Here is a 25,791-nt window from a genome sequence, read left to right as displayed (position 1 = left end):
AGTGACTCCCAGTCCCCTCCCAGTAGCTCCCAGTTCCTCCCAGTCCATCCCAGTCCCTCCCAGTTCCTCCCAATTCCATCCCAGTCCCTCCCAGTGCAGCCAAAATCTTCCCGTTCTTTGGCTCCCAGTCCATTCCAGTCCATCCCAGTGACTCCCAGTCCATCCCAGTCCCTCCCAATTCCCTCCCAGTCCCTCCCAGTTCACCCCAGTCCATCCCAGTCCCTCCCAATCCCCTCCCAGTCCATCCCAGTCCCTCCCAGTTGCTCCCAGTGACTCCCAGTCCATCTCAATTCCTTCCCAATCCCTCCCAGTCCCTCCCAGTCCCTCCCAGTACATCCAAAATCTCCCCGTTCATTGGCTCCCAGTCCATCCCAGTTTATCCCAGTGACTCCCAGTCCCTCCCAGTCCATCCCAGTCCCTCCAGTACTCCCAAAATCTCTCCGTTTATTGGCTCCCAGTCCATCCCAGTTGCTCCCAGTGACTCCCAGTCCCCCCCAATCCCCTCCCAGTCCCTCCCAATCCCTCCCAATCCCCTCCCAGTCCCCTCCCAGTCCCTCCCAGTCCCCTCCCAGTCCCTCCCAGTCCCTCCCAGTACATCCACAATCTCCCCTTCCATTGGCTCCCAGTCCCTCCCAGTTGCTCCCAGTGACCCCCAGTCCATCCCAGTCCCCTCCCAGTTTATCCCAGTGACTCCCAGTCCCTCCCAGTACACTCAAAATCTCCCCGTTCATTGGCTCCCGGTCCATCCCAGTTGTTCCCAGTGACTCCCAGTCCATCCCAGTCCCTCCCAGTCCCTCCCAATTCCATCCCAGTCCCTCCCAGTGCAGCCAAAATCTTCCCGTTCATTGGTTCCCAGTCCATTCCAGTCCATCCCAGTTGCTCCCAGTCCCTCCCAGTCCCTCCCAGTCCATCCCAGTCCCTCCCAATTCCCTCCCAGTCCATCCCAATCCCCTCCCAATCCCCTCCCAGTTTATCCCAGTCCCTCCCAGTACAGCCAAAATCTTCCCATTCATTGGTTCCCAGTCCATCCCAGTTGTTCCCAGTGACTCCCAGTTCATCCCAGTGAGTCCCAGTCCCCTCCCAGTAGCTCCCAGTTCCTCCCAGTCCATCCCAGTCCCCTCCCAATCCATCCCAGTCCCTCCCAGTACAGCCAAAATCTCCCCTTTCCTTGGCTCCCAGTTGCTCCCAGTCCCTCCCAGTGACTCCCAGTCCCTCCCAATCCCCTCCCAGTTGATCCCAGTACTCCCAAAATCTCCCCGTTTATTGGCTCCCAGTCCATCCCAGTTGCTCCCAGTGACTCCCAGTCCATCCCAGTCCCTCCCAATCCTCTCCCAGTCCATCCCAGTCCCACCCAGTCCAACCCAGTCCCACCCAGTCCATCCCAGTCCCTCCCAGTCCCTCCCAGTACACCCCAAAATCTCCCCTTTCATTGGCTCCCAGTTGCTCCCAGTCCCTCCCAGTGACTCCCAGTCCATCCCAGTCCCTCCCAATCCCCTCCCAGTCCCTCCCAGTTGCTCCCAGTTTATCCCAGTCCCCTCCCAGTTTATCCCAGTGACTCCCACTCCCCTCCCAGTCCCTCCCAGTCCCTCCCAGTCCCTCACTGGTGTCTGGAAGGTGGAGTGCAGGTGTGTCAGGAAGTGGGGGCGGGGTCCCAGGGCCAGGACCCTCCTCTCCACCAGCGTGGAGGCGGCGTCGTCGTCCTGCACCACCACGTCCTTCTTCAGGATCTTGATCGCAAAGAGCTCGGCCGAGCCCCTCCTCTCGGCCAGCATCACCTGGGGGAGACGTTCCAGAACCTTCCAGAATTTTTTGGGAATTTTTCCCATTTTTTTCTGATTTTTCCCGATTTTTTTTCGATTTTTTTCGGATTTTTTTTTTTTATTTTTAATGAATTTTTTCAAATTTTTTAAAAATTTTATTCCATTTTTCATGGTGGTTTGAAGCTCACCATGATCCCAAGTGGTCAGAGAATGTTCCAGAATTTTTGGGAATTTTTCTGATTTTTTTCCGAATTTTTTCAGATTTTTTTCAGATTTTTTCTGATTTTTTTTTTATTTTTTTCTGATTTTTAATGAATTTTTTCGAAATTTTTTTGAATTTTCTTCAGTTTTTTTCGGTGGTTTGAGGTCTCACCATGATCCCAAGTGGTCAGAGAAAGTTCCAGAATTTTTGGGAATTTTTCTGATTTTTTCCAATCTTTTTTCGATTTTTTTCCGATTTTTTCTGATTTTTTGTGATTTTTTCTGATTTTTTTCTGATTTTTAATGAATGTTTTCGAAATTTTTTTGAATTTTCTTCAATTTTTCGTGGTGGTTTGAGGTCTCAGCATGATCCCAAGTGCTCACAGAATGTTCCAGAATTTTTTTGGAATTTTTTCCATTTTTTCTGATTTTTCCCGATTTTTTTCGGTTTTTTTTTTTTTTTTTTATTTTATTTTTTATTTTTTAGAATTTTTTTCAATTTTTCGTGGTGGTTTAAGGTCAAACCATGACCCGAAGTGCTCAAAAAATGTTCCAGAATTTTTTTGGAATTTTCCCTATTTTTTCTTATTTTTCCCGATTTTTTTTCGATTTTTTTCTGATCTTTTCCTGATTTTTCTTCAAATTTTTTTTGGTTTTTTGTGATTTTTAAATGAAAATTTTTAAAAAGTTTTCTTCAATTTTTCCTGGTGGTTTGAGATCTCACCATGATCCCAAATGGTCAGAGAATGTTCCAGAATTTTTGGGAATTTTCCCCATTTTTTTAGAATTTTTTTCAATTTTTTTTCAATTTTTTTAGCATTTTTTAACCGTTTTTTCGCTATTTTTTGACCATTTTTCCCCAAATTTTTTTTGAAAATCCCCAAATTTTTGGGAATTTCAGGAATTCTGGCCTCTCACCTTCTTCATCTTTATCCAGGTGAATTTGGGTCATTTTTTGTAATTTTCCACCATTTTTTAATCTTTTTTGACCATTTTTCTGCCATTTTTGGACCGTTTTTCCGCCGTATTTTTTTTCCATTTTTCACCACTTTTTCACCCTTTTTCCCCAAATTTTTTTGGAATTTCAGGAATTTTAGCCTCTCACCTTCCCCACCCTGATCCAGGTGAATTTTGGGTCATTTTTTGTCATTTTTTGGATCAATTTTACCATTTTTTTACCATTTTTTTACCATTTTTCTGCCATTTTTTTACTGTTTTTCGCCGTTTTTTCACCGTTTTTTCCCCAGATATTTTTTTTAAACCCACAAATTTTTGGGAATTTGGGGAATTCTGGGTTCTGACCTTCTTCATCTTAATCCAGGTGAATTTGGGTCATTTTTTATAATTTTCAATATTTTTTGACCATTTTTCCACCATTTTTTTACCGTTTTTTCGTCATTTTTTCATCATTTTCCCCCAAATTTTTTTTGAAAACCCCCAAATTTTTGGTATTTCAGGAATTTTGGTCTCTCATTTTCCCCAGATACACCAGGTCAATTTTTGGTCATTTTTCACCATTTTTTGACAATTTTTTTACCATTTTTCCGCCATTTTTTGACCGTTTTCCACCGTTTTTTCACCGTTTTTCCCCAAATTTTTTTTTGAAAACTCCCAAATTTTTGGGAATTTCAGGAATTCTGGGCTCTGACCTTGCCAAAGCTGCCCTTGCCCAGCACCATCAGGAAGGTGAAGTCGCCCAGGTGGGAGCGGCCGCTGCCCAGGAGGCTCCGCTTGGGCTCGGTGGGGGAGGGGAGGGGGGAGGGGCCCATGGGGGGGGAGGGGCCCGGCCCCCGCCGCACTTTCTGCAGGGAAAATTAAAAAAAATAATCAAAATTCTCAAATTTTATCATTTCCCCAATTTTTCCCATTTTTTTCTGAATTTTTTCTGAATTTTTCCTGAATTTTTCCTGATTTTTTTCCTTTTTTTTGGTATTTTTTCCGGATTTTTTTCCCCTCTTTTCCTCCCAAATTTTCCCAATTTTTTCAATTTTTTTTCCCAATTTCTTCCCAATTTCCCCCTAAAGTTTTTACAAATTTTCCCAATTTTTTTTTTAATTTTTTCTAATTTTTCCCAATTTCCCCCCAATTTTTTCCCCAATTTTTTCCAAATTTTACCCCAATTTTCCCCAAATTTTCCTATTTTTTTTCCTATTTTTTTTCCAATTTTCCCCCAAATTTTCCCAATTTTTTCCCCAATATTCCCCAATTTCCCTCAAATCTTTCCCAAAATTTTCCCCAATTTTTCACAATTTTTTTTTCCCAATTTTTTTCCCCAATTTTCCCTAATTTTTTCACAAATGTCACCCCAATTTTCCCTTTTTTTTCCCCAATTTTCCCATTTTTTTCCGAATTTTTTCCCCAATTTTCCCCCCAATTTCCCTCAAATCTTTCCCAAAATTTTCCCCAATTTCCCCCAAATTTTGCCCAATTTTTTCCCATTTTCCCCCCAATTTTCCCCAAAATTTTCCCCAATCTTACCCCAATTTCTTCCTGATTTTTTCCCAAATTTCCCCCCATTTTTTCCCAATTCCTCCCAAATTTTCCCCAAATTTTTTCCATTTTCCCCCCAATTTTTCCCCATTTCTCACCTCATAGAGCTCCAGGGGGTAATTGCAGGCCTGGAAAAGAAAATTTGGGAGAAAATTTGAGAATTTTGGGGATTTTTTTTTGATTTTTGGGGGAATTTGGGGCTCAGAAATCTCAAATTTGGGGCATTTTTTGAGGCTTTTTTTGGGGAAATTTTTTGGGTTTTGGGGATTTTTTTGGGGAAATTTTTTTGGATTTTTTCTTTAAGAAAAATTTCAAAATTCCCATGAAATATTTGAGAATTTTTTGGGGATTTTTTTAGAAATTTTAGGGGAATTGTGGGGCTCAGAAATCTCAAATTTGGGGCATTTTGGGGCTCTTTTTTTCTCGTTTTTTGGGGATTTTTTGGGATTTTTTTGGGGATTTTTTCTTTGTGAAAAATTTCAACATTCCCATGAAATATTTTAGATTTTTTGGGGATTTTTTTGGTAATTTTTTGAGAATTTTGGGGGTCAGAAATCTCAAATTTGGGGCATTTTAGGGCTTTTTTTCCCTCGTTTTTTGGGATTTTTTTGGGATTTTTTGGGGATTTTTTTTCAATTTTTGGGGATTTTTTTCTTTATGAAAAATTTAAAAATTCTCATGAAATATTTCTGATTTTTTTTTAAATTTTTTGGTAATTTTTTTTTAATTTTAGGGCTCAGAAATCTCAAATTTGGGGCATTTTTGGGCTCCTTTTTTTCTCATTTTTTGGGGAAATTTTTTGGATTTTTTGGGGATTTTTTTGGGGATTTTTTCTTTATGAAAACTTTCAAAATTCCCATGAAATATTTCTGATTTTTTTTGGAATTTTTTGGTAATTTTTTTTTAATTTTAGGGCTCAGAAATCTCAAAATTGGGGCATTTTTGGGCTCCTTTTTTTCTCATTTTTTGGGGATTTTTTTGGGATTTTTTTGGGGAATTTTTTTGGGATTTTTTCTTAATGAAAAATTTCAAAATTCCCATGAAATATTTGAGAATTTTTTTGAGATTTTTTTTTTTAATTTTAGGGGAATTTTGGGGCTCAGAAATCTCAAATTTTTGGCATTTTGGGGCTCTTTTTTTTCTCCTTTTTTGGGATTATTTTTTTATTTTTGGGGTTTTTTTTGGGGGGATTTTTTTCTTTATGAAAAATTTCAACATTCCCATGAAATATTTTAGATTTTTTGGGGATTTTTTCGGTAATTTTTTGGGAATTTTGGAGCTCACAAATCTCAAATTTGGGGCATTTTAGGGCTTTTTTTTCCTCGTTTTTTGGGATTTTTTTGGGATTTTTTGGGGATTTTTTTTCAATTTTTGGGGGGATTTTTTCTTTATGAAAAATTTCAAAATTCTCATGAAATATTTTAGATTTTTTGGGGTTTTTTTTGGTAAATTTTTGGGAATTTTGGGGCTCAGAAATCTCAAATTTGGGGCATTTTTGAGGCTTTTTGGGGGGATTTTTTTTTTTGTTTTGGGGGATTTTTGGGGGGATTTTTTTTTTATTTTTTCTTTATGAAAAATTTCAAAATTCCCATGAAATATTTGATATTTTTAGAGGATTTTTTGGGGGGATTTTGGGGCTCCCAAACCTCGAATTTGGGCCGGAGGCCGCAGTCGTCGGTGTCGGCCACGGGGACGTTGTAATATTCCCCCTCCTCCTGGTTCAGCAGCTTAAACCTGCAAATTGGGAGAAAATTTGGGTAAAAATTGGGAAATTTTGGGAAATTTGGGGGATTTTGGGACATCTGGGAAAGGTTCAGGAATTTCCTCCCTGAATCTGCCACGAAAATCCCAAAAAACCCAAAAAAAATAAAAAAAAATTCCCCCGAAACCCAAAAAAATCCCCCAAAAAACCAAAAAAATCCCCTAAACAATCCCAAAAAATCCAAAGACATTCTCCCAAAATATACCAAAAAAAAAAAAAAATTCCCCAAAAAACCCCCTAAAAATCCCAAAAAATCCCAAAAAATTCCCCCAACTCCCCCAACCCCCCAAAAAAATCCCTAAAAAATCTCAAAAAATCCCCAAAAAATCCCATAAAAATCCCCCAAAAAAATCCCCTAAACAATCCCAAGAAATCCAAAGAAATTCCCCCCAAATATACAAAAAAAAAACAAAAAAATCCAAAAAAATCCCCAACAAAATCCCCCAAAATCCTCAACAAAATCCCCCAAACCACCCAAAAAAATCCCTAAAAAATCCCCCAAAAAATCCCAAAAAATCCCCAAAGAATCCCTAAAAAATCCACAAAAAATCCCAAAAAAATCACCAAAAAATTCCCCAAAAAATAAAAAAAAACCCCAAAGAAATTCACCAAAAATTCCCAAAAAACCCCAAAAAAATCCCCAAAAAACCCCCCAAATATCCCAAAAAAATCACCAAAAAATTCCCCAAAAAATAAAAAAAAACCCAAAAAAATCCCCAAAAAATCCCCCAAAAAATCCCCAAAAAATCCAAAAAAATCCCCAAAAATTCTCCCAACTCCCCCAAACACCCCCCAAAAAATCCCCCAAAAATCCCCAAAAAAATCCCAAAAAAATCCCAAAAAACCCCCAAAAAATCCCAAAAAATCCCAAAACACCCCCGAAAAATGCAAAAAAAAATTCAAAAAAAAATCTCCAAAAAATCCCAAAAAAATCCCAAAAAATCCCAAAAAATCTCAAAAAAATCCCAAAAAAATCCCAAAAAAATCCCAAAAAATCCCCAAAAATCCCAAAAAAAACCCCAAAAAATCCCAAAAACCCCCCAAAAAATCCCAAAAAAATCCCAAAAAAATCCCAATTTTCCCCCAAACCCCCAAATTTTGTCACCATCCATCCACGTGGCCCTTGAGCAGCTCGGCCACCCCGAAGCTCATGGCTCCCATGAAATCGTTGCGCGACGTTCGGTCCCAATCCCAAACCTCGACCGACAGGCGCCGCTCGGCGTCCCCGGGCCTCAGGGTGCTGAAAATTCCACAATTTGCCAACAATTCCAAAAATTCCAGGAATTTCTGGAGAATTCCCAGAAATTTTCAGCAATTTTTTCCTGATTTTTTCGCTTTTTTTCCCAAGATTTTTAGGATTTTTTCTGATTTTTCCCCATTTTTTTCCGATTTTTGTTCCTGGATTTTTCCCAATTTTTCCCTTAATTTTCTCCAATTTTCCCTGAATTTTTCCCCGAATTTTTCCCAATTTTCCTTTAACTTTCTCCAATTTTCCCAATTTTTCCCTATTTTTCCCTGAATTTTTCCCTGAATTTTTCCCTGAATTTTTCCTGAATTTTTCCTGAATTTTCTCCAATTTTTCCCAATTTTTTCCCCTAATTTTTCTCCAATTTTTCCCCAAAATTTTCTCTAATTTTTCCTCATATTTTCCCAATTTTTCCCTGAATTTTTCCAGTTTTCCTCATATTTTCCCAAATTTTCCCTGAATTTTTTCCAATCTCCCCCCATTTTTTCCCCATTTTACCCCCAAACTCCCAGTTTCCCATTCCCCTCTCTTTTTTTCCCAATTTCCCCCCAAATTTTATCCAATTTCACCCCATTTTTTCCCCAATTTTCCCTCAATTTTCCTCAATTTCTACTCAAAATTTCCACCAATTCCCCCCCATTGTTCCCTTTTTTATCCTGATTTTTTTCACTTTTTTTCCCAAGATTTTTACGATTTTTTACGGATTTTTCCTGATTTTTTTTCCGATTTTTGTTCCTGGATTTTTTCCCAATTTTTCCCTGATTTTTAAATTATTTTTCCAAAGTTTTCCCCATTTTCCAGCAATTTTTCCTGATTTTTTTCAACGCTATCCCAAGATTTTTAAGATCTTTCCTGATTTTTTTCCCATTTTTCTTCCTGGATTTTTTCCCAATTTTTCCCTGATTTTTCAAAGTTATTTTTCCAAAGTTTTCCTCATTTTCTCCTGATTTTTCTCACCAGGGTGCTGCAAATTCCAGGATTTGCCAACAATTCCAAGATTTCCAGGAATTTCTGAAGAATTCCCAGAAATTTCCAGGCATTTCCAGTGATTTTTCCGGATGTTTTCGCTTTTTTCCCCAAGATTTTTAGGATTTTTTACGGATTTTTCCTGATTTTTTCCCATTTTTCCCCCCCAGATTTGTTCCTTTACTTCCCCCAGATTTTCCCAATTTTTCCCTTTTTTTCCCCTATGGATTTTCCCCATTTTTCCTGATTTTTGCCCAGATATTTTGTGATTTTTCCAGATTTTTCTCTTTATTTTACCCCCCCGATTTTTTAGGAATTTTCCTTGGATTTTTTTCTTGATTGTTTTTCTGGATTTTCCCATATTTCCCCCAGATTTTTTTCTAGATTTTTCAATTATTTTTCCCAATTTTTCCGTGAATTTTTCCCCAAATTTTTCCCAATTTTTACCTGAAATTTTCTCCATATTTCCCCCCAAATTTTCCCCAATTTTTCCCCATTTTTTCCTTGCATTTCCTCAAATTTTTCCCTACTTTTCCCCCATTTTCCCCTCCATTTTCCCCCATTTCTTCCTTCAAATTTTTTTCCAATTTTTCTTCATTTCTTTCCCATTTTACCTCTAATTTTCCCCAATTTTCCCCAAAATTTTCTCCAATTTTTCGTAATTTTGTTCCAAATTTTTCCCATATTTCCCCCTCTCCCCCCCATATTTTTCCCCCCATCTCCCCCCCCCCATTCCCCCACCCCCCAAATCCCCATTTTTCCCGTTTTCCCCGTTTTTCCCCCCGTTTCTCACAAGAGGAAAGCCTCGTTCCACACCGGGTTCAGCGTCGCCTTCACCGTCCGCGTTTTCTGCTTGGAGACGTTCTTGGGGTCGGGGATCAGCTTCAGCTTCACGTAGGGATCCGAGAGCCCGTTGGGATCCATCGGGATCAGGTTCCGGGCCTCGCCCACTGAGGGTTTGGGGGGAAAAAATGGGATTTTGGGAAAAAAAAATGGAGAAAAACGGCGAAAAAAACGGCGAAATTACGACCAAAAATGGCGAAAATACGACAAAAAACGGTCCAAATATGGCCAAAAAATGGGATTTTTGGGAGGATTTTCTGGGATTTTTTGGGGGTTTTTGGGATCTGGGATTTGAGGTTTTGGGATCCCAAAAATTCCAGAAAATCACAGAATTTTGGGGGAAAAAAACTGGGATTTTTGGGGAAAAACGGTGAAGAAACGGCAAAATTACAAGCAAAAATGGAGAAATTACGATGAAAAACGGTCAAAATATGGCCAAAAAATGGGAATTTTGGGGGATTTTTTGGGGGGTTTTTGGGATCTGGGATTTGAGATTTTGGGATCCCAAAAATTTCAGAAAGTTCTGGAGTTCTGGGGGAAAAAAATTGGGATTTTTGGGGAAAAACTGTGAAGAAACAGTGAAATTACGACCAAAAATGGCGAAAATACAACTAAAAACGAACCCAAAATGGTCAAAAAATGGGAATTTTGGGGGATTTTCTTGGGTTTTTGGGATCTGGGATTTGAGATTTTTGGATCCCAAAAATTCCAGAAAAACCCAGAATTTTTGGGGAAAAAAATTGGGATTTTGGGAAAAAACGGTGAAATTACAACAAAAAATGGCGAAAATACAACTATAAATGACCCCAAAATGGTCAAAAAAATGGGAATTTTGGGGGATTTTCTTGGGTTTTTGGGATTTAGGATTTGAGATTTTGGGATTCCAAAAATTCCAGAAAAACCCAGAATTTTGGGGGAAAAACTTGGGATTTTGGGGAAAAAACGGTGACATTACGACCAAAAATGGCGAAAATACGACGAAAAATGACCCCAAAATGGCCAAAAAATTGGAATTTTAGGGGATTTTCTTGGGTTTTTGGGATCTGGGTTTTTAGATTTTGGATCCCAAAAATTTCAGAAAATCCTGGAGTTCTGGGGGAAAAAAATTGGGATTTTGGGAAAAAATGGTGAAATTACGACAAAAAATGGCGAAAATACGACAAAAAATGACCCCAAAATGGCCAAAAAATTGGAATTTTAGGGGATTTTTTGGGGGGGTTTTGGGATCTGGGATTTGAGATTTTGGGATCCCAAAAATTCCAGAAAATCACAGAAATCTGGGGGGAAAAATGCTGGTTTTTGGGGAAAAACTGTGAAGAAACGGCGAAGAAACGGCGAAAAAACGGCAAAAACAGCCAAAATTTAGGGGGTTTTTGGGATTTTTTTGGGTATTTTGGGGATTTGGGATCAGAGATTTTGGGATCCATTGGGATGTGGTTCCATGCTGAAAAAATCCCAAAAATTTGGGGTGAAAATCGAGGATTTTGGGGAAAAAAATGGTGAAGGAACGGCGAAAAAACGGCAAAAACGGTCAAAATTTGGGATTTTTGGGATTTTTGGGGGTTTTGGGGATGGGGATCCGAGAGCCCGTTGGGATCCATCGGGATCAGGTTCCGGGCCTCGCCCACTGAGGGTTTGGGGGGAAAAAATGGGATTTTGGGAAAAAAAAATGGAGAAAAACGGTGAAAAAACGGCAAAAAACGGTGAAAAAACGGCAAAATTACGACCAAAAACGGTCAAAATATGGCAAAAAAATTGGAATTTTGGGGGATATTTTTGGATTTTTTGGGGAGTTTTTGGGATCTGGGATTTGAGATTTTGGGATCCCAAAAATTTCAGAAAATCCTGGAGTTCTGGGAGAAAAAAATTGGGATTTTGGGGAAAAATGGTGAAAAAATGGCAAAATTACGACCAAAAATGGCGAAAATACAACGATGAACGACCCCAAAATGGCCAAAAAATGGGAAGTTTGGGGGATTTTTTAAAATTTCTTCTGGGATTTTTCGGATCTAGGAATTGAGGTTTTGGGATCCCAAAAATTCCAGAAAATCTTGGAATTCTGGGAGAAAAAATTGGGATTTTTGGGGAAAAACGGCAAAGAAACGGTGAGAAAACGGCAAAAACGGCCAAAATTTGGGGGTTTTTTGGGACTTTTTTGGGTATTTTTGGGATTTGGGATCAGAGATTTTGGGATCCATTGGGATGTGGTTCCATGAAGGAAAATCCCAAAATTTTGGGGTGAAAATCAAGGATTTTGAGAAAAAATGGTGAAGAAACGGCGAAAAAACGGCAAAAACGGCCTAAATTTGGGATTTTTGGGGACATTTGGGGGTTTTGGGGATTGGGATCTGAGAACCCGTTGAGATCCATCAGGATCAGGTTCCGGGCCTCGCCCACTGCGGGTTTGGGGTGAAAAAATGGGATTTTGGGAAAAAAAAAATGGAGAAAAACAGTGAAAAAATGGTGAAATTATGACAAAAAATGGCGAAATTACGATGAAAAATGACCCCAAAACGGCCAAAAAATTGGAATTTTGGGGGGATTTTCTGGATTTTTTTGGGAGTTTTTGGGATCTGGGATTGTAGATTTTGGGATCTCAAAAATTCCAGAAAGTGTTGGAATTCTGGGGGAAAAAAATGGGATTTTGGGAAAAAACGGTGAAAAAACGGTGAAATTACGAGCAAAAATGGCGAAATTATGATGAAAAAACGGTCAAAATATGGCCAAAAAATTGGAATTTTGGGGGGTTTTCTTGGATTTTTTGGGATCTGGGATTTGAGGTTTTGGGATCCCAAAAATTCCAGAAAAACCCAGAATTTTTGGGGAAAAAAATTGGGATTTTGGGAAAAAACGGTGAAATTACGACAAAAAATGGCGAAAATACGGCAAAAAACAACTCAAAAATGGCCAAAAAATGGGAATTTTAGGGGATTTTCTTGGGGGGTTTTTGGGATCTGGGATTTGAGATTTTGGGATCCCAAAAATTTCAGAAAATCCAGGAGTTCTGGAGGAAAAAAATTGGGATTTTGGGGGAAAAACGGTGAAGAAACGGCGAAGAAACGGCGAAAAAAACGGCAAAAACGGCCAAAATTTGGGGTTTTTTTGGGACTTTTTTGGGTATTTTGGGGATTTGGGATCAGAGATTTTGGGATCCACTGGGATTTGGTTCCATGCTGGAAAATCCCAAAATTTTGGGGAAAAAAATAAAAAAATTTTGGGTCATTCCCAAGAAATTTTGGGTCATTCCCAAAAAAATTTTGAGAAATTCCCAAGAAATTTCTGGATATTCCCAATAAATTTTTTGATCATTCCCAGAGAATTTTTGGGTCATTCCCAGAATTTTTTTTGGGTCATTCCCAGGAAAATTTTGGGACAGTCCCCAAAAAATTTTGATCATTCCCAGGAAAATTTTTTTGGGTCGTTCCCAAGAATTTTTGGGTCGTTCCCAGGAAATTTTTGGGTCGTTCCCAAAAAAAATTTGGGAAATTCCCAAGAAATTTCTGGATATTCCCAATAAATTTTTTGATCGTTCCCAGAGAATTTTTGGGTCATTCCCAGAATTTTTTTTGGGTCATTCCCAATAAATTTTTGTCATTTCCAGGAAAATTTTTTTGGGTCATTCCCAGAATTTTTTTTGGCTCATTCCCACAAAAATTTTGGAAAATCCTCAATAATTTTTTTAGGAAATTCCCAGAAATTTTCAACACAAATCCCATTTCTCCCCAGGATTTTTTCCCACATCCTCCCAAATTTTCCATAAATTTTTTTTTATAAATTCCCAAATTTTTTGGGGTGGAATTTCGGGAATTTTTTGGGTACCTGTGACGTGGAGCTGCTCCCCCGGCAGCGCCTGGATCCGGATCTGGAGGCGCCCGCGACGCTCGGTGTGATCGACCCCGCACAGGCTGGGGACGCTCTGGACACAGCGCTTGTGCACGTTCATCTCACAGCCTGCAAAATATTTTTGGGAATTCTGGAATGTTTGGAAATTTTTGGAAATTTTTGGGAATTTTTGGAATTTTTTTGGAATTTTTTTTGAATTTTTGGGAATTTTTTTTGGAATTTTTTTCGATTTTTTGGGGAATTTTTTGGGGTCTTTTTTAATTTTTGGGGATTTTTTGGGGGGAATTTTTGGGAACTTTTAAAAATTTTTGAGGGAATTTTTTTAGAATTTTTTTGAATTTTTTTGGAATTTTTGGGGAATTTTTTTTGTATTTTTGGGGTACCCAGAAATCGCAATTTTTTTTCCTGATTTTTTGGTGACTTTTTGGCTGTTTTTCACCATTTTTCCCCCAAAAATCCTTCCCTGATTAATGTTTGTGTCTCAGATTAGTAATCTGGGAATTCTGGAATTTTTGGGAATTTTTGAGAATTTTGGGGAATTTTTTGGGCATTCAGAAAGCAAAAATCGCTATTTTTTTGCGATTTTTTTGTGATTTTTTTGCGATTTTTTGCAATTTTTTCGTGTTTTTCCCTCAAAATTCCCATCCTGAATATGGCATTTGTTGGTGTTTGTGTCTCAGATTGGAAATTTGGGAATTTTGGGAACTCTGGAATTTTTGGGAATTTTTTTGGAATTTTTTGGGCACCTGGAAAACAAAAATCACAAATTTTTCCGGATTTTTCCTGATTTTCCCCCCAAAATTCCATCCACCACTCCTCCAATCCCCTCTAAAAATCTCAAGAAAATCCCAAAATTCTGCAAACCTCCAAAATCACCAAATGCCCCCAAAATTCCCAAAACCTCCCATAAAAATCACTAAAAAATTCCAAAAACATTTTTAAAAATCCCTTAAAAATTCCCAAAAAAATCTGAAAAAAATTTTTAAAAATCCCAAAAAATCCCAAAAACTCCCCAAACCCCCAAAATCCCCAAAACCCCCCAAATCCCCCCAAAATCCCCCAAATCCCCCCAAAATTCCCAAAAAAAACCCCCAAAAAATCACAAAAAAATCCCAAAAAAATCCAAAAAAATCTCAAAAAAATCCGAAAAAATCCCAAAAAATTCCCAAAAAAATCCAAAAAAAATCCCAAAAAATCCCAAAAAATCCCCAAACCCTCAAAATCCCCCAAACCCCCCAAATCCCCCCAAAATCCCCCAAAATTCTCAAAAATCCCCCCAAAAATACAAAAAAATCCCAAAAGAATCCCAAAAAAATAAAAAAAAATTTTTAAAAATCCAAAAAAAAATCCAAAAAAATCCCCAAAAATCCCCAAAATTTCCCCAAACCCCCAAAATCCCCAAAATCCCCAAAATCCCCCCAAAAATCCCCAAAATTCCCCCAAAATTCTCAAAAAAACCCCCCAAAAAATCCCAAAAAAATACAAAAAAATCCCAAAAAAATCCCAAAAAAATCCCCAAAAAAATCCCAAAAAATCCCAAAAAATCCCAAAAATTCCCCAAACCCCCAAAATCCCCAAATCCCCCCAAAACCCCCCAAAATCCCCAAAAAACCCCCAAAAAATCCAAAAAAAATCCCAAAAATATCCCAAAAAACCAAAAAAATACATTAAAAATACAAAAAAAATCCCAAAAATACCCAAAAAATCCGAAAAAATCCCAAAAAATCCCCAAAAATTCCCAAACTCCCAAAATCCCCCAAACCCCCCAAATCCTTCCAAATTCCCCCAAAATTCTCAAAAATCCCCCCCCCAAAATACCAAAAAATCCCAAAAAATCCCCCAAAAATCCCCAAAAATTCCCAAAAAAAATCCCAAAAAATCCAAAAAAATCCAAAAAAAATCCCCCAAACCCCCAAAATCCCCAAAACCCCCCAAATCACCCCGAAATCCCCCCAAAATTCCCAAAAATCCAAAAAAAATCCCAAAAAATCCCTTTAAAAATCCCAAAAAAATCCCATTAAAAATCCAAAAAAATCCCCAAAAAATCCCAAAAAATCCCAAAAAAATCCCCAAAAATTCCCAAACCCCCAAACCCCCCCAAATCCCCCCAAATTTTTGAATTTTTTAACTCACAGGAGCACTTCATGCCCTGGTGCACGAGGCCGTAGAGCAGCGAGCCGCAGTGGTCGCAGAACGTGGGGCTGCTGTAGCTGTGAACCTTGAACTTGTGCTTGTTCCGGGGGTCCTGCGAAATTGGGGAGAATTCCAGGGGGTTTGGGAAAAAATTCTGAATTTTGGGGAAAAAATTTGGGGTTTTTAGGTGAAAATTTGAGGATTTTAGGTGAAAATTTGGGGATTTTATGTCAATTTTTCGTGATTTTACATCGAATTTTGGGGTTTTTATGGGGTGAAAATGGGGAAATTTTGGGGGTTCTAGGAAATTTGGGGACAATTCCAAGATTTTTAGGAAAAAAATCTGAATTTTGGGAAAAAATTTGGGGATTTTAGGTGAAAATTTGGGGATTTTAGGTGAAATTTTGGCCATTTTATGTCAATTTTTGGGGGTTTTACGTCAAATTTTGGGGTTTTATGGGTGAAAATGGGGAAATTTTTTGGAATTTTGAGGGTTCTGGGAGATTTGGGGTGAATTCCAGGGGTTTTGGGGAAAATAATCTTAATTTTGGGGAAAAAATTTGGGGGTTTTAGGTGAAAATTTGGCGATTTTAGGTGAAAATTTGGCGATTTTATGTCAATTTTTGGGGGTTTTATGTCAATTTTTGGGGTTTTTGGGGTGAAAATGGGGAAATTTTTTGAATTTTGGAGGTTTTGGGGTGAATTTCGGGGGTTTTGGGAAAATAATCTGAATTTTTGGGAAAAAATTTGGGGGTTTTAGGTGAAAATTTGAGGATTTTAGGTGAAAATTTGGCGATTTTATGTCAATTTTTCGTGGTTTTACATCGAATTTTGGGGGTTTTTGGGGTGAAAATGGGGAAATTTTTTAAAATTTTGGGGGTTATGGGAAATTTGGGGAGAATTCCAGGGGGTTTGGGAAAAAATTCTGAATTTTTGGGAAAAAATTTGGGGTTTTTAGGTGAAAATTTGGGGATTTTAGGTGAAAATTTGGCGATTTTATGTCAATTTTTGGGGGTTTTACGACAATTTTTGGGGGTTTTCGGGGTGAAAATGTGAAATTTTTTTTGAATTTTGGGGGTTCTGGGAAATTTGGGGAGAATTTGGGGGGTTTTGGGAAAAAAATCGGAATTTTGGGGAAAAATTTGGGGTTTTTAGGTGAAAATTTGGCGATTTTAGGTGAAAATTTGGCGATTTTATGTCAATTTTTCATTATTTTAAGGGACAAAAATGGGAAATTTAGGTCCTAGAAGGGGAAAATTTTGGGGATTTTGGGGGTTCTGGGAAATTGGGGAAAATTCCAGGGGTTTTGGGGAAAATTTAAAATTTTTGGGAAAAAATTTGGGGTTTTTAGGTGAAAATTTGGCGATTTTAGGTGAAAATTTGGCAATTTTATGTCAATTTTTGGGGGTTTTACATCGAATTTTGGGGGTTTTCGGGGTGAAAATGGGGAAATTTTGGGGGTTATGGGAGATTTGGGGAGAATTCTAGGGGTTTTGGGGAAAAAATCTGAATTTTTGGGAAAAAATTTGGGGTTTTTAGGTGAAAATTTGGCGATTTTAGGTGAAATTTTGGCGATTTTATGTCAATTTTTGGGGGTTTTACGTCAAATTTTGGGGGTTTTCGGGGTGAAAATTGAGAAATTTTTTGGAATTTTGGAGGTTTTGGGGTGAATTCAAGAAGTTTTGGGAAAAAAATCTGAATTTTGGGGAAAAAAATTTGGGGGTTTTTAGGTGAAAATTTGAGGATTTTAGGTGAAAATTTGGGGATTTTATGTCAATTTTTCGTGGTTTTACGTCAAATTTTGGGGGTTTTCAGGGTGAAAATGGGGAAATTTTGGGGGGTTCTGGGAAATTTGGGGTGAATTCCAAGATTTTTAGGAAAAAAATCTGAATTTTTGGGAAAAAATTTGGGGTTTTTAGGTGAAAATTTGGGGATTTTAGGTGAAAATTTGGCGATTTTATGTCAATTTTTGGGGGTTTTATGTCAATTTTTGGGGTTTTTATGGGTGAAAATGGGGAATTTTTTTGGAATTTTGGGGTTTCTGGGAGATTTGGGGAGAATTCCAGGGGTTTTGGGAAAAAAATCTGAATTTTTGGGAAAAAATTTGGGGTTTTTAGGTGAAAATTTGGGCATTTTATGTCAATTTTTTGGGGGGTTTTCAGGGGGAATTTTGGGGTATTTTGGGGGGCAAATTTCAGGATTTTGGGGTTTTTTTGTGGTGAATTTTTTGGATTTTGGTTTTTTTGGGGTGAATTTTTGGGATTTTGGTTTTCTTGGGGTGAAATTTGATTTTTTGGGGTAAATTTTTTGGATTTTTGGGGCAATTTTTGGATTTTTTGGGGCAATTTCGGGGTTTTTTGGGGTGATTTTTTTTTATTTTTGGTTTTTTTGGGGGTGAATTTTGTTTTTTTGGGGTTTTTGGGGTGAAATTTGGGTTTTTTGGGACTCACATCCGTCTGGGGCCCCTTGCCAGCCCCGGGGCACTCGAAGGTGACGAATTCGTGGCAGCGTTTGTGAACCACGAAGCTGCAAACTGGGAGAGAAAGGGTTAAAAAAAATCACAAAGTGGCCCCAAAATAGGCACAAAAAATTTAAAAAAAGTCCCCAAAAAATAAAAAAAAATTACAAAAAAATCCCAAAAAAATTCCCCCCAAAAATCCCAAAATATTCCCAAAAACCCCCAAAAAAAATCCCCCCAAAAATTCCAAAAAATTTCCTCAAAAATAAAAAAAATCCCCCCAAAAATCCCCCAAATATTCCCAAAAAATCCCAAAAAAATCCAAAAAAATTCCCCCAAAATATTACCAAAAAATCCCAAAATATTCCCCAAAATATAAAAAAAGAAATTAAAAAAATTCGAAAAAAATCCCCAAATGATCCCAAAACATTCCCAAAAATCAACCAAAAATTCCCCCCCCAAAATCCCAAAATGTAAAAAAAAATCTGAAAAAATCCCCAAAAATCTCCCCAGAAATTCCCCAAAATATTCCCAAAAAAATTCCCAAAATATTCCCAAAAAATCCCCAAATAATCCCAAAACATTCCCAAAAATCAACCAAAAATTCCCCCCCAAAATCCCAAAATATAAAAAAAAATCCCCAAAAATCCCAAAATATTCCCTAAAAATCCCCAAAATATTCCCAAAAAAAAAAAAAATTCCCAAAATATTCCCCAAAAATCCTCGAAATTTTCCCCCAAAAAAACCCCAAAATATAAAACAAAAATCCCCAAAAATCCCAAAAAATCTCCAAAAAAAAATCCCCAAATATTCCCCAAAAATTAAAAAGAAATCCCAAAATATTCCCCAAAAATCCCCAAAAATTTTGCCCCAAAAATCCCAAAATATAAAAATAAATCCCAAAAAATCCCCAAAAAATCTCCCCAAAAAATCCCAAAATATTCCTCAAAAATTAAAAAGAAATCCCAAAATATTCCCAAAAAATCTCCAAAAATTCCGCCCCAAAATCCCAAAATTAAAAAAACAAAATCCAAAAAAAAATCCCAAAAAAATCCCAAAATATTCCCAAAAAATCCCCAAAAAAATCCCAAATTATTCCGCAAAAAATCCCCAAATAATCCCAAAATATTCCCAAAAAATCCCCAAAAAAATCCCAAATTATTCCTCAAAAATTCCCCCCCATAAAACCCAAAATATAAAAAAAATCCCAAAAAAATCCCCCAAAATATTCCTAAAAAATCCCAGAATATTCCCCAAAAAATCAAAAAAAATCCCAAAAAATCCCAAAAAAATCCCAAATTATCCCCCAAAAAAATCCCCAAAAATTCCCCCCCATAAAACCCAAAATATAAAAATAAAAAATCCCAAAAAATAAAAAAAAAATTCAATTTTTGGGGATTTTTGGTCTCTCACCCATGCACTGCAGGCCCTGCTTGCCGATTCCCCTGGGGAGAGAAACGGGGACAGGTCACACCTGGGGACACCTGGGGACACCTGGGGACACCTGGGGACACCTGGGGACACCTGGGGACACACCTGGGGACACCTGGGGACACCTGGGACACACCTGGGGACAGCTGGGGACATCTGGGACACACCTGGGGACACCTGGGGACATCTGGGGACACCTGGGGACACCTGGGGACACCTGGGCACACCTGGGGACACCTGGGGACAGCTGGGCACACCTGGGGACACCTGGGGACATCTGGGGACACCTGGGGACACCTGGGACACACCTGGGGACACCTGGGGACACCTGGGGACACCTGGGGACACCTGGGCACACCTGGGGACATCTGGGGACAGCTGGGCACACCTGGGGACACCTGGGGACACACCTGGGACAAACCTGGGGTCACCTGAGCACATCAGAGACACACAAAGGTGAAGTTAATGACACACAGGTGACAATAAGGACACACAGGTGACACCAATGACACACAGGTGACACAGGTGACCCCCCCAGGTGACACAGGTGTCCCCAGGTGTGTCACTGACCAGATGAAGTCGGTGCAGTGGCTGCAGAACGTCGGTTGTTTGAAGAACCGCGCCGTGAATCGGTGACACCGACAGCACACAGGTGACAATAACAACACACAGGTGACACAGGTGACCCCCTCAGGTGACACAGGTGACACAGGTGACATCTCAGGTGTGTCACTGACCAGATGAAGTCGGTGCAGTGGCTGCAGAAGGTCGGTTGTTTGAAGAACCGCGCCGTAAATCGGTGACAATGACAGCACACAGGTGTGACACAGGTGACAATAACGACACAGGTGACAATAACGACACACAGGTGACATCAATGACACTCAGGTGACACAGGTGACATCTCAGGTGTGTCACTGACCAGATAAAATCCGTGCAGTGGCTGCAGAACGTCGGTTGTTTGAAGAACCGCGCCGTGAACCGGTGACACCGACAGCACACAGGTGTGACACAGGTGACAATAACAGCACTCAGGTGACATCAATGACACTCAGGTGACATCAATGACACACAGGTGACACAGGTGACATCTCAGGTGTGTCACTGACCAGATGAAGTCGGTGCAGTGGCTGCAGAACGTCGGTCGTTTGAAGAACCTGGCCGTGAACCGGTGACAATAACAACGCACAGGTGTGACACAGGTGACAATAACGACACAGAGGTGACATCAATGACACTCAGGTGACATCAAGGACACACAGGTGACATCAATGACACACAGGTGACACAGGTGACATCCCAGGTGTGTCACTGACCAGATAAAATCGGTGCAGTGGCTGCAGAACGTTGGTTGTTTGAAGAACCGCGTCGTGAACCGGTGACACTGACGGCACACAGGTGACAATAACGACACTCAGGTGACATCAATGACACACAGGTGACATCAATGACACTCAGGTGACACAGGTGACATCTCAGGTGTGTCACTGACCAGATGAAGTCGGTGCAGTGGCTGCAGAACGTTGGTTGTTTGAAGAACCTGGCCGTGAACCGGTGACACCGACAGCACACAGGTGACAATAACAACACACAGGTGACACAGGTGACAATAACGACACACAGGTGACAATAAGGACACACAGGTGACACAGGTGACCTGCCCAGGTGACACAGGTGACATCCCAGGTGTGTCACTGACCAGATGAAGTCGGTGCAGTGGCTGCAGAACGTCGGTTGTTTGAAGAACCTGGCCGTGAATCGGTGACACCGACAGCACACAGGTGACAATGACAGCACACAGGTGACATCAAGGACACACAGGTGACATCAATGACACACAGGTGTGACACAGGTGACACAGGTGACACAGGTGACATCTCAGGTGTGTCACTGACCAGATGAAGTCGGTGCAGTGGCTGCAGAAGGTCGGTTGTTTGAAGAACCTGGCCGTGAACCGGTGACTCTTGACCTCGTGCACCACCTTGTGCCGCAGCGCCCCCCGGCGGCAGAACAGGGGACGGCCGGAGCCGCCCACTCCGGCCACTGACCGGTCCGGTTCCAGCGCCATGGACGGACAGACGGACAGATGGACACCTGGAAAAGAGAGGAGAGAGGTCATGGGAGCATCTGGATGGACACTGCACGGACAGATGGACACCTGGATGGACACAGGGACATCGGCCAGAGCCACCCACTCCGGCCACTGACCGGTCCGGTTCGAGAGCCATGGACGGACAGACGGACAGATGGACACCTGGAAAAGAGAGGAGAGAGGTCAGGGGAACACCTGGATGGACACACGGACATCTGGATGGACACACAGACACTTGGACGGACAGATGGACACAGGGATGGACACACGGACACACGGACACAGGCATGGACACACGGACACAGGGATGGACACACGGACACAGGATGGACACAGGGATGGACACAGGGATGGACACACGGACACAGGTATGGACACATGGACACAGGGATGGACACAGGGATGGACACACGGACATAGGGATGGACACAGGGATGGACACACGGACACAGGATGGACACAGGGATGGACACAGGGATGGACACACAGACACAGGGATGGACACAGGGATGGACACACGGACACAGGGATGGACACAGGGATGGACACACGGACACAGGATGGACACACGGACACACGGACACAGGGATGGACACACGGACACAGGGATGGACACACGGACACAGGATGGACACACGGACACACGGACACAGGGATGGACACACGGACACAGGGATGGACACACGGACACAGGGATGGACACAGGATGGACACAGGGATGGACACACGGACACAGGATGGACACACGGACACAGGATGGACACAGGGATGGACACAGGGATGGACACACGGACACAGGGATGGACACAGGGAGGGACACAGGGATGGACACACGGACACACGGACACAGGGATGGACACAGGGATGGACACAGGGAGGGACACACGGACACACGGACACACGGATGGACACAGGATGGACACAGGGATGGACATAGGGATGGACACACGGACACAGGGATGGACACACGGACACAGGGATGGACACACGGACACAGGATGGACACAGGGATGGACACAGGGATGGACACAGGGACACAGGGATGGACACACGGACACAGGATGGACACAGGGATGGACACAGGGATGGACACACGGACACAGGGATGGACACACGGACACAGGGATGGACACAGGGACACAGGGATGGACACACGGACACAGGGATGGACACAGGGATGGACACAGGGATGGACACACGGACACTGGGATGGACACAGGGATGGACACACGGACACAGGGATGGACACAGGGATGGACACAGGGATGGACACAGGGATGGACACACGGACACACGGACACACGGACACAGGGATGGACACAGGGATGGACACACGGACACAGGGATGGACACAGGGATGGACACAGGGATGGACACAGGGATGGACACACGGACACAGGGATGGACACAGGGATGGACACAGGATGGACACACGGACACAGGATGGACACACGGACACAGGATGGACACAGGGATGGACACACGGACACAGGGATGGACACACGGACATCGGCCAGAGCCGCCCACTCTGGCCACTGACCGGTCCGGTTCCAGAGCCATGGATGGACAGATGGACACCTGGAAAAGAGAGGAGAGAGGTCAGGGGATGGACACACGGACACCTGGATGGACACAGGGATGGACACAGGATGGACACACGGACACAGGGATGGACACAGGGATGGACACACGGACACAGGGATGGACACAGGGATGGACACAGGGATGGACACAGGATGGACACACGGACACAGGGATGGACACACGGACACAGGGATGGACACAGGGATGGACACAGGGATGGACACACGGACACAGGGATGGACACACAGACACAGGGATGGACACAGGGATGGACACACGGACACGGGGATGGACACACGGACACAGGGATGGACACAGGGATGGACACACGGACACAGGGATGGATACATGGACACTGGATGGACACACGGACACAGGGATGGACACAGGGACACAGGATGGACACACGGACACTGGGATGGACACACGGACACAGGGATGGACACAGGGATGGACACACGGACACAGGGATGGACACAGGGATGGACACACGGACACGGGGATGGACACACGGACACAGGGATGGACACACGGACACAGGATGGACACACAGACACAGGGATGGACACAGGGATGGACACACGGACACGGGGATGGACACACGGACACAGGGATGGATACACGGACACAGGATGGACACAGGGATGGACACAGGGATGGACACACGGACACTGGGATGGACACAGGGATGGATACATGGACACTGGATGGACACACGGACACAGGGATGGACACAGGGACACAGGATGGACACACGGACACTGGGATGGACACACGGACACAGGGATGGACACAGGGATGGACACACGGACACAGGGATGGACACAGGGATGGACACACGGACACGGGGATGGACACACGGACACAGGGATGGACACACGGACACAGGATGGACACACAGACACAGGATGGACACACAGACACAGGGATGGACACAGGGATGGACACACGGACACGGGGATGGACACACGGACACAGGGATGGATACACGGACACAGGATGGACACAGGGATGGACACAGGGATGGACACACGGACACTGGGATGGACACAGGGATGGACACAGGGATGGACACACGGACACTGGGATGGACACAGGATGGACACACGGACACACGGACACGGGGATGGACACACGGACACAGGGATGGACACACGGACACAGGATGGACACAGCGATGGACACAGGGACACAGGGACGGACACAGGGATGGACACAGCGATGGACACAGGGATAGACACACGGACACAGGATGGACACACGGACACAGGGATGGACACAGGATGGACACACGGACACAGGGATGGACACACAGACACAGGGATGGACACAGGGATGGACACAGGGATGGACACAGGGATGGACACACGGACACCTGGATGGACACAGGGACACAGGGATGGACACAGGGATGGACACACAGACACCTGGATGGACACAGGGACACAGGGATGGACACAGGGATGGACACAGGGATGGACACATGGACACAGGGATGGACACAGGGATGGACACAGGGATGGACACACGGACACAGGGATGGACACAGGGATGGACACACAGACACAGGATGGACACACGGACACTGGATGGACACAGGGATGGACACAGGGACACAGGGATGGACACACGGACACAGGGATGGACACAGGGATGGACACAGGGATGGACACACGGACACAGGGATGGACACACGGACACAGGATGGACACAGGGATGGACACAGGGATGGACACAAGGATGGACACACGGACACAGGGATGGACACTGGGATGGACACAGGATGGACACAGGGATGGAGACACGGACACACAGACACACCCACGGACACGGGGATGGACACACGGACACACCCACGTTCATTCGGACACACGGACAGACGCACGGACAGACACACGGACCGACACACGGACGAAACCCCCCCCACTGACCTGAACGCTCCGGCCACTCCTCTCGGACACGCGGCCCCCCCCCCGCGCTGGACACACGGACACGCTGCTGCCACCCCCACGGACAGCCGGACAGACCGACGGACAGCCGGACGCACGGACACGCGGCCCAGCCCCACGGACAGACCCACGGACAGCCGGACACTCGGACACCCCCACGGACACTCGGACACTCGGACGGGCCCCGCGGCAGCCGGAGGGGGGGCGTGGCTTAGCGGCGTGGGCGTGGCTTAGCCGAGACGGGGCGTGGCCTCAGCATTGCGGCAAATGAGGGGGCGGAACTGGGAGGGGGCGTGGCTTAAGCGCCGTTAGTTAACATGGAGGGGGCGTGGCTTAGTTCCCCCTTAGTTTCTATGGAGGGGGCGTGGCTTAGCTTCTATTGGTTTCTATAGGGAGGCGTGGCTTAGTTTCCTATTAGTTTCTATGGAGGGGGCGTGGCTTAGCTTCTATTGGTTTCTATAGGGAGGCGTGGCTTAGTTTCCTATTAGTTTCTATGGAGGGGGCGTGGCTTAGTTTGTTTCTATGGAGGGGCGTGGCTTAGTTCGCCATTGATTTCAATAGAGGGGGCGTGGCCTCGCCCTGCGCCAATGGGCGTGGCTATGCAAATGACGCGCGAAAGGCGCGGTTTTTCTTAAAGGGGCCGCGTCGCTTGGGAGGAGTTTTTTTGGGAGGGGAGGTGGGGGAGGGGAATCCTAAATTTGGGAATTGATTTAAAAATATAAAAAAAAAAAATCTCGGTCGGATCCCAAAGGATCCCCCAGACCCAGATTTGGGGGAATTTAGGACGGGTCACCCCTCCCCCACCCCCCCCCAACCCAAATTTGTGACTCCTGGGGGGGGGAGGGGCCGCTCCCTCCCGGTTTTATTTTGAATTTTTATTTTTATTTTTCTCCCTAAAATCCTCGATTTTGGGGTCGCAGCGGTTTGGGGACCCTCGTTTGATGCAGTTCCAAAATTCCCATTTTTTTATCCCTCAAAATCTCATTTTTAACTCCCAAAATTCTCTTTTTTTTACCCCAAAAATCACATTTTT

At 42.9% G+C, this 25,791-nt stretch overlaps 1 protein-coding gene across 1 annotated transcript in view; it reads right to left on the bottom strand.

Moving 5' to 3' along the window:
• PRKCG (protein kinase C gamma) overlaps positions 1-24,804 on the bottom strand; it is a 40,375-nt gene extending 15,571 nt beyond the window's left edge. Inside the window, exons 1-12 of the mRNA XM_033086734.1 lie at positions 24,741-24,804; positions 21,029-21,227; positions 19,116-19,147; positions 17,695-17,777; positions 15,245-15,356; positions 13,088-13,219; positions 9,219-9,375; positions 7,319-7,453; positions 6,098-6,185; positions 4,550-4,579; positions 3,611-3,763; positions 1,602-1,775 (exon numbers count right to left, since the gene is read on the bottom strand). Of these exons, the coding sequence (XP_032942625.1) occupies positions 1,602-1,775; positions 3,611-3,763; positions 4,550-4,579; positions 6,098-6,185; positions 7,319-7,453; positions 9,219-9,375; positions 13,088-13,219; positions 15,245-15,356; positions 17,695-17,777; positions 19,116-19,147; positions 21,029-21,201 (1,269 nt within the window). The 5' untranslated portion in view covers positions 21,202-21,227; positions 24,741-24,804. The remainder of the gene's footprint in view (positions 1-1,601; positions 1,776-3,610; positions 3,764-4,549; positions 4,580-6,097; positions 6,186-7,318; positions 7,454-9,218; positions 9,376-13,087; positions 13,220-15,244; positions 15,357-17,694; positions 17,778-19,115; positions 19,148-21,028; positions 21,228-24,740) is intronic.
• Between the last annotated feature and the right edge of the window lie 987 nt (positions 24,805-25,791).

Source organism: Catharus ustulatus, unplaced genomic scaffold (genome assembly GCF_009819885.2).
Source record: "Catharus ustulatus isolate bCatUst1 unplaced genomic scaffold, bCatUst1.pri.v2 scaffold_124_arrow_ctg1, whole genome shotgun sequence".
NCBI classification, from domain to species: Eukaryota; Metazoa; Chordata; class Aves; order Passeriformes; family Turdidae; genus Catharus; species Catharus ustulatus.
The sequence above is the reverse complement of the archived record's forward strand: the minus strand, read 5'-3'. Positions and strand labels throughout refer to the sequence as shown.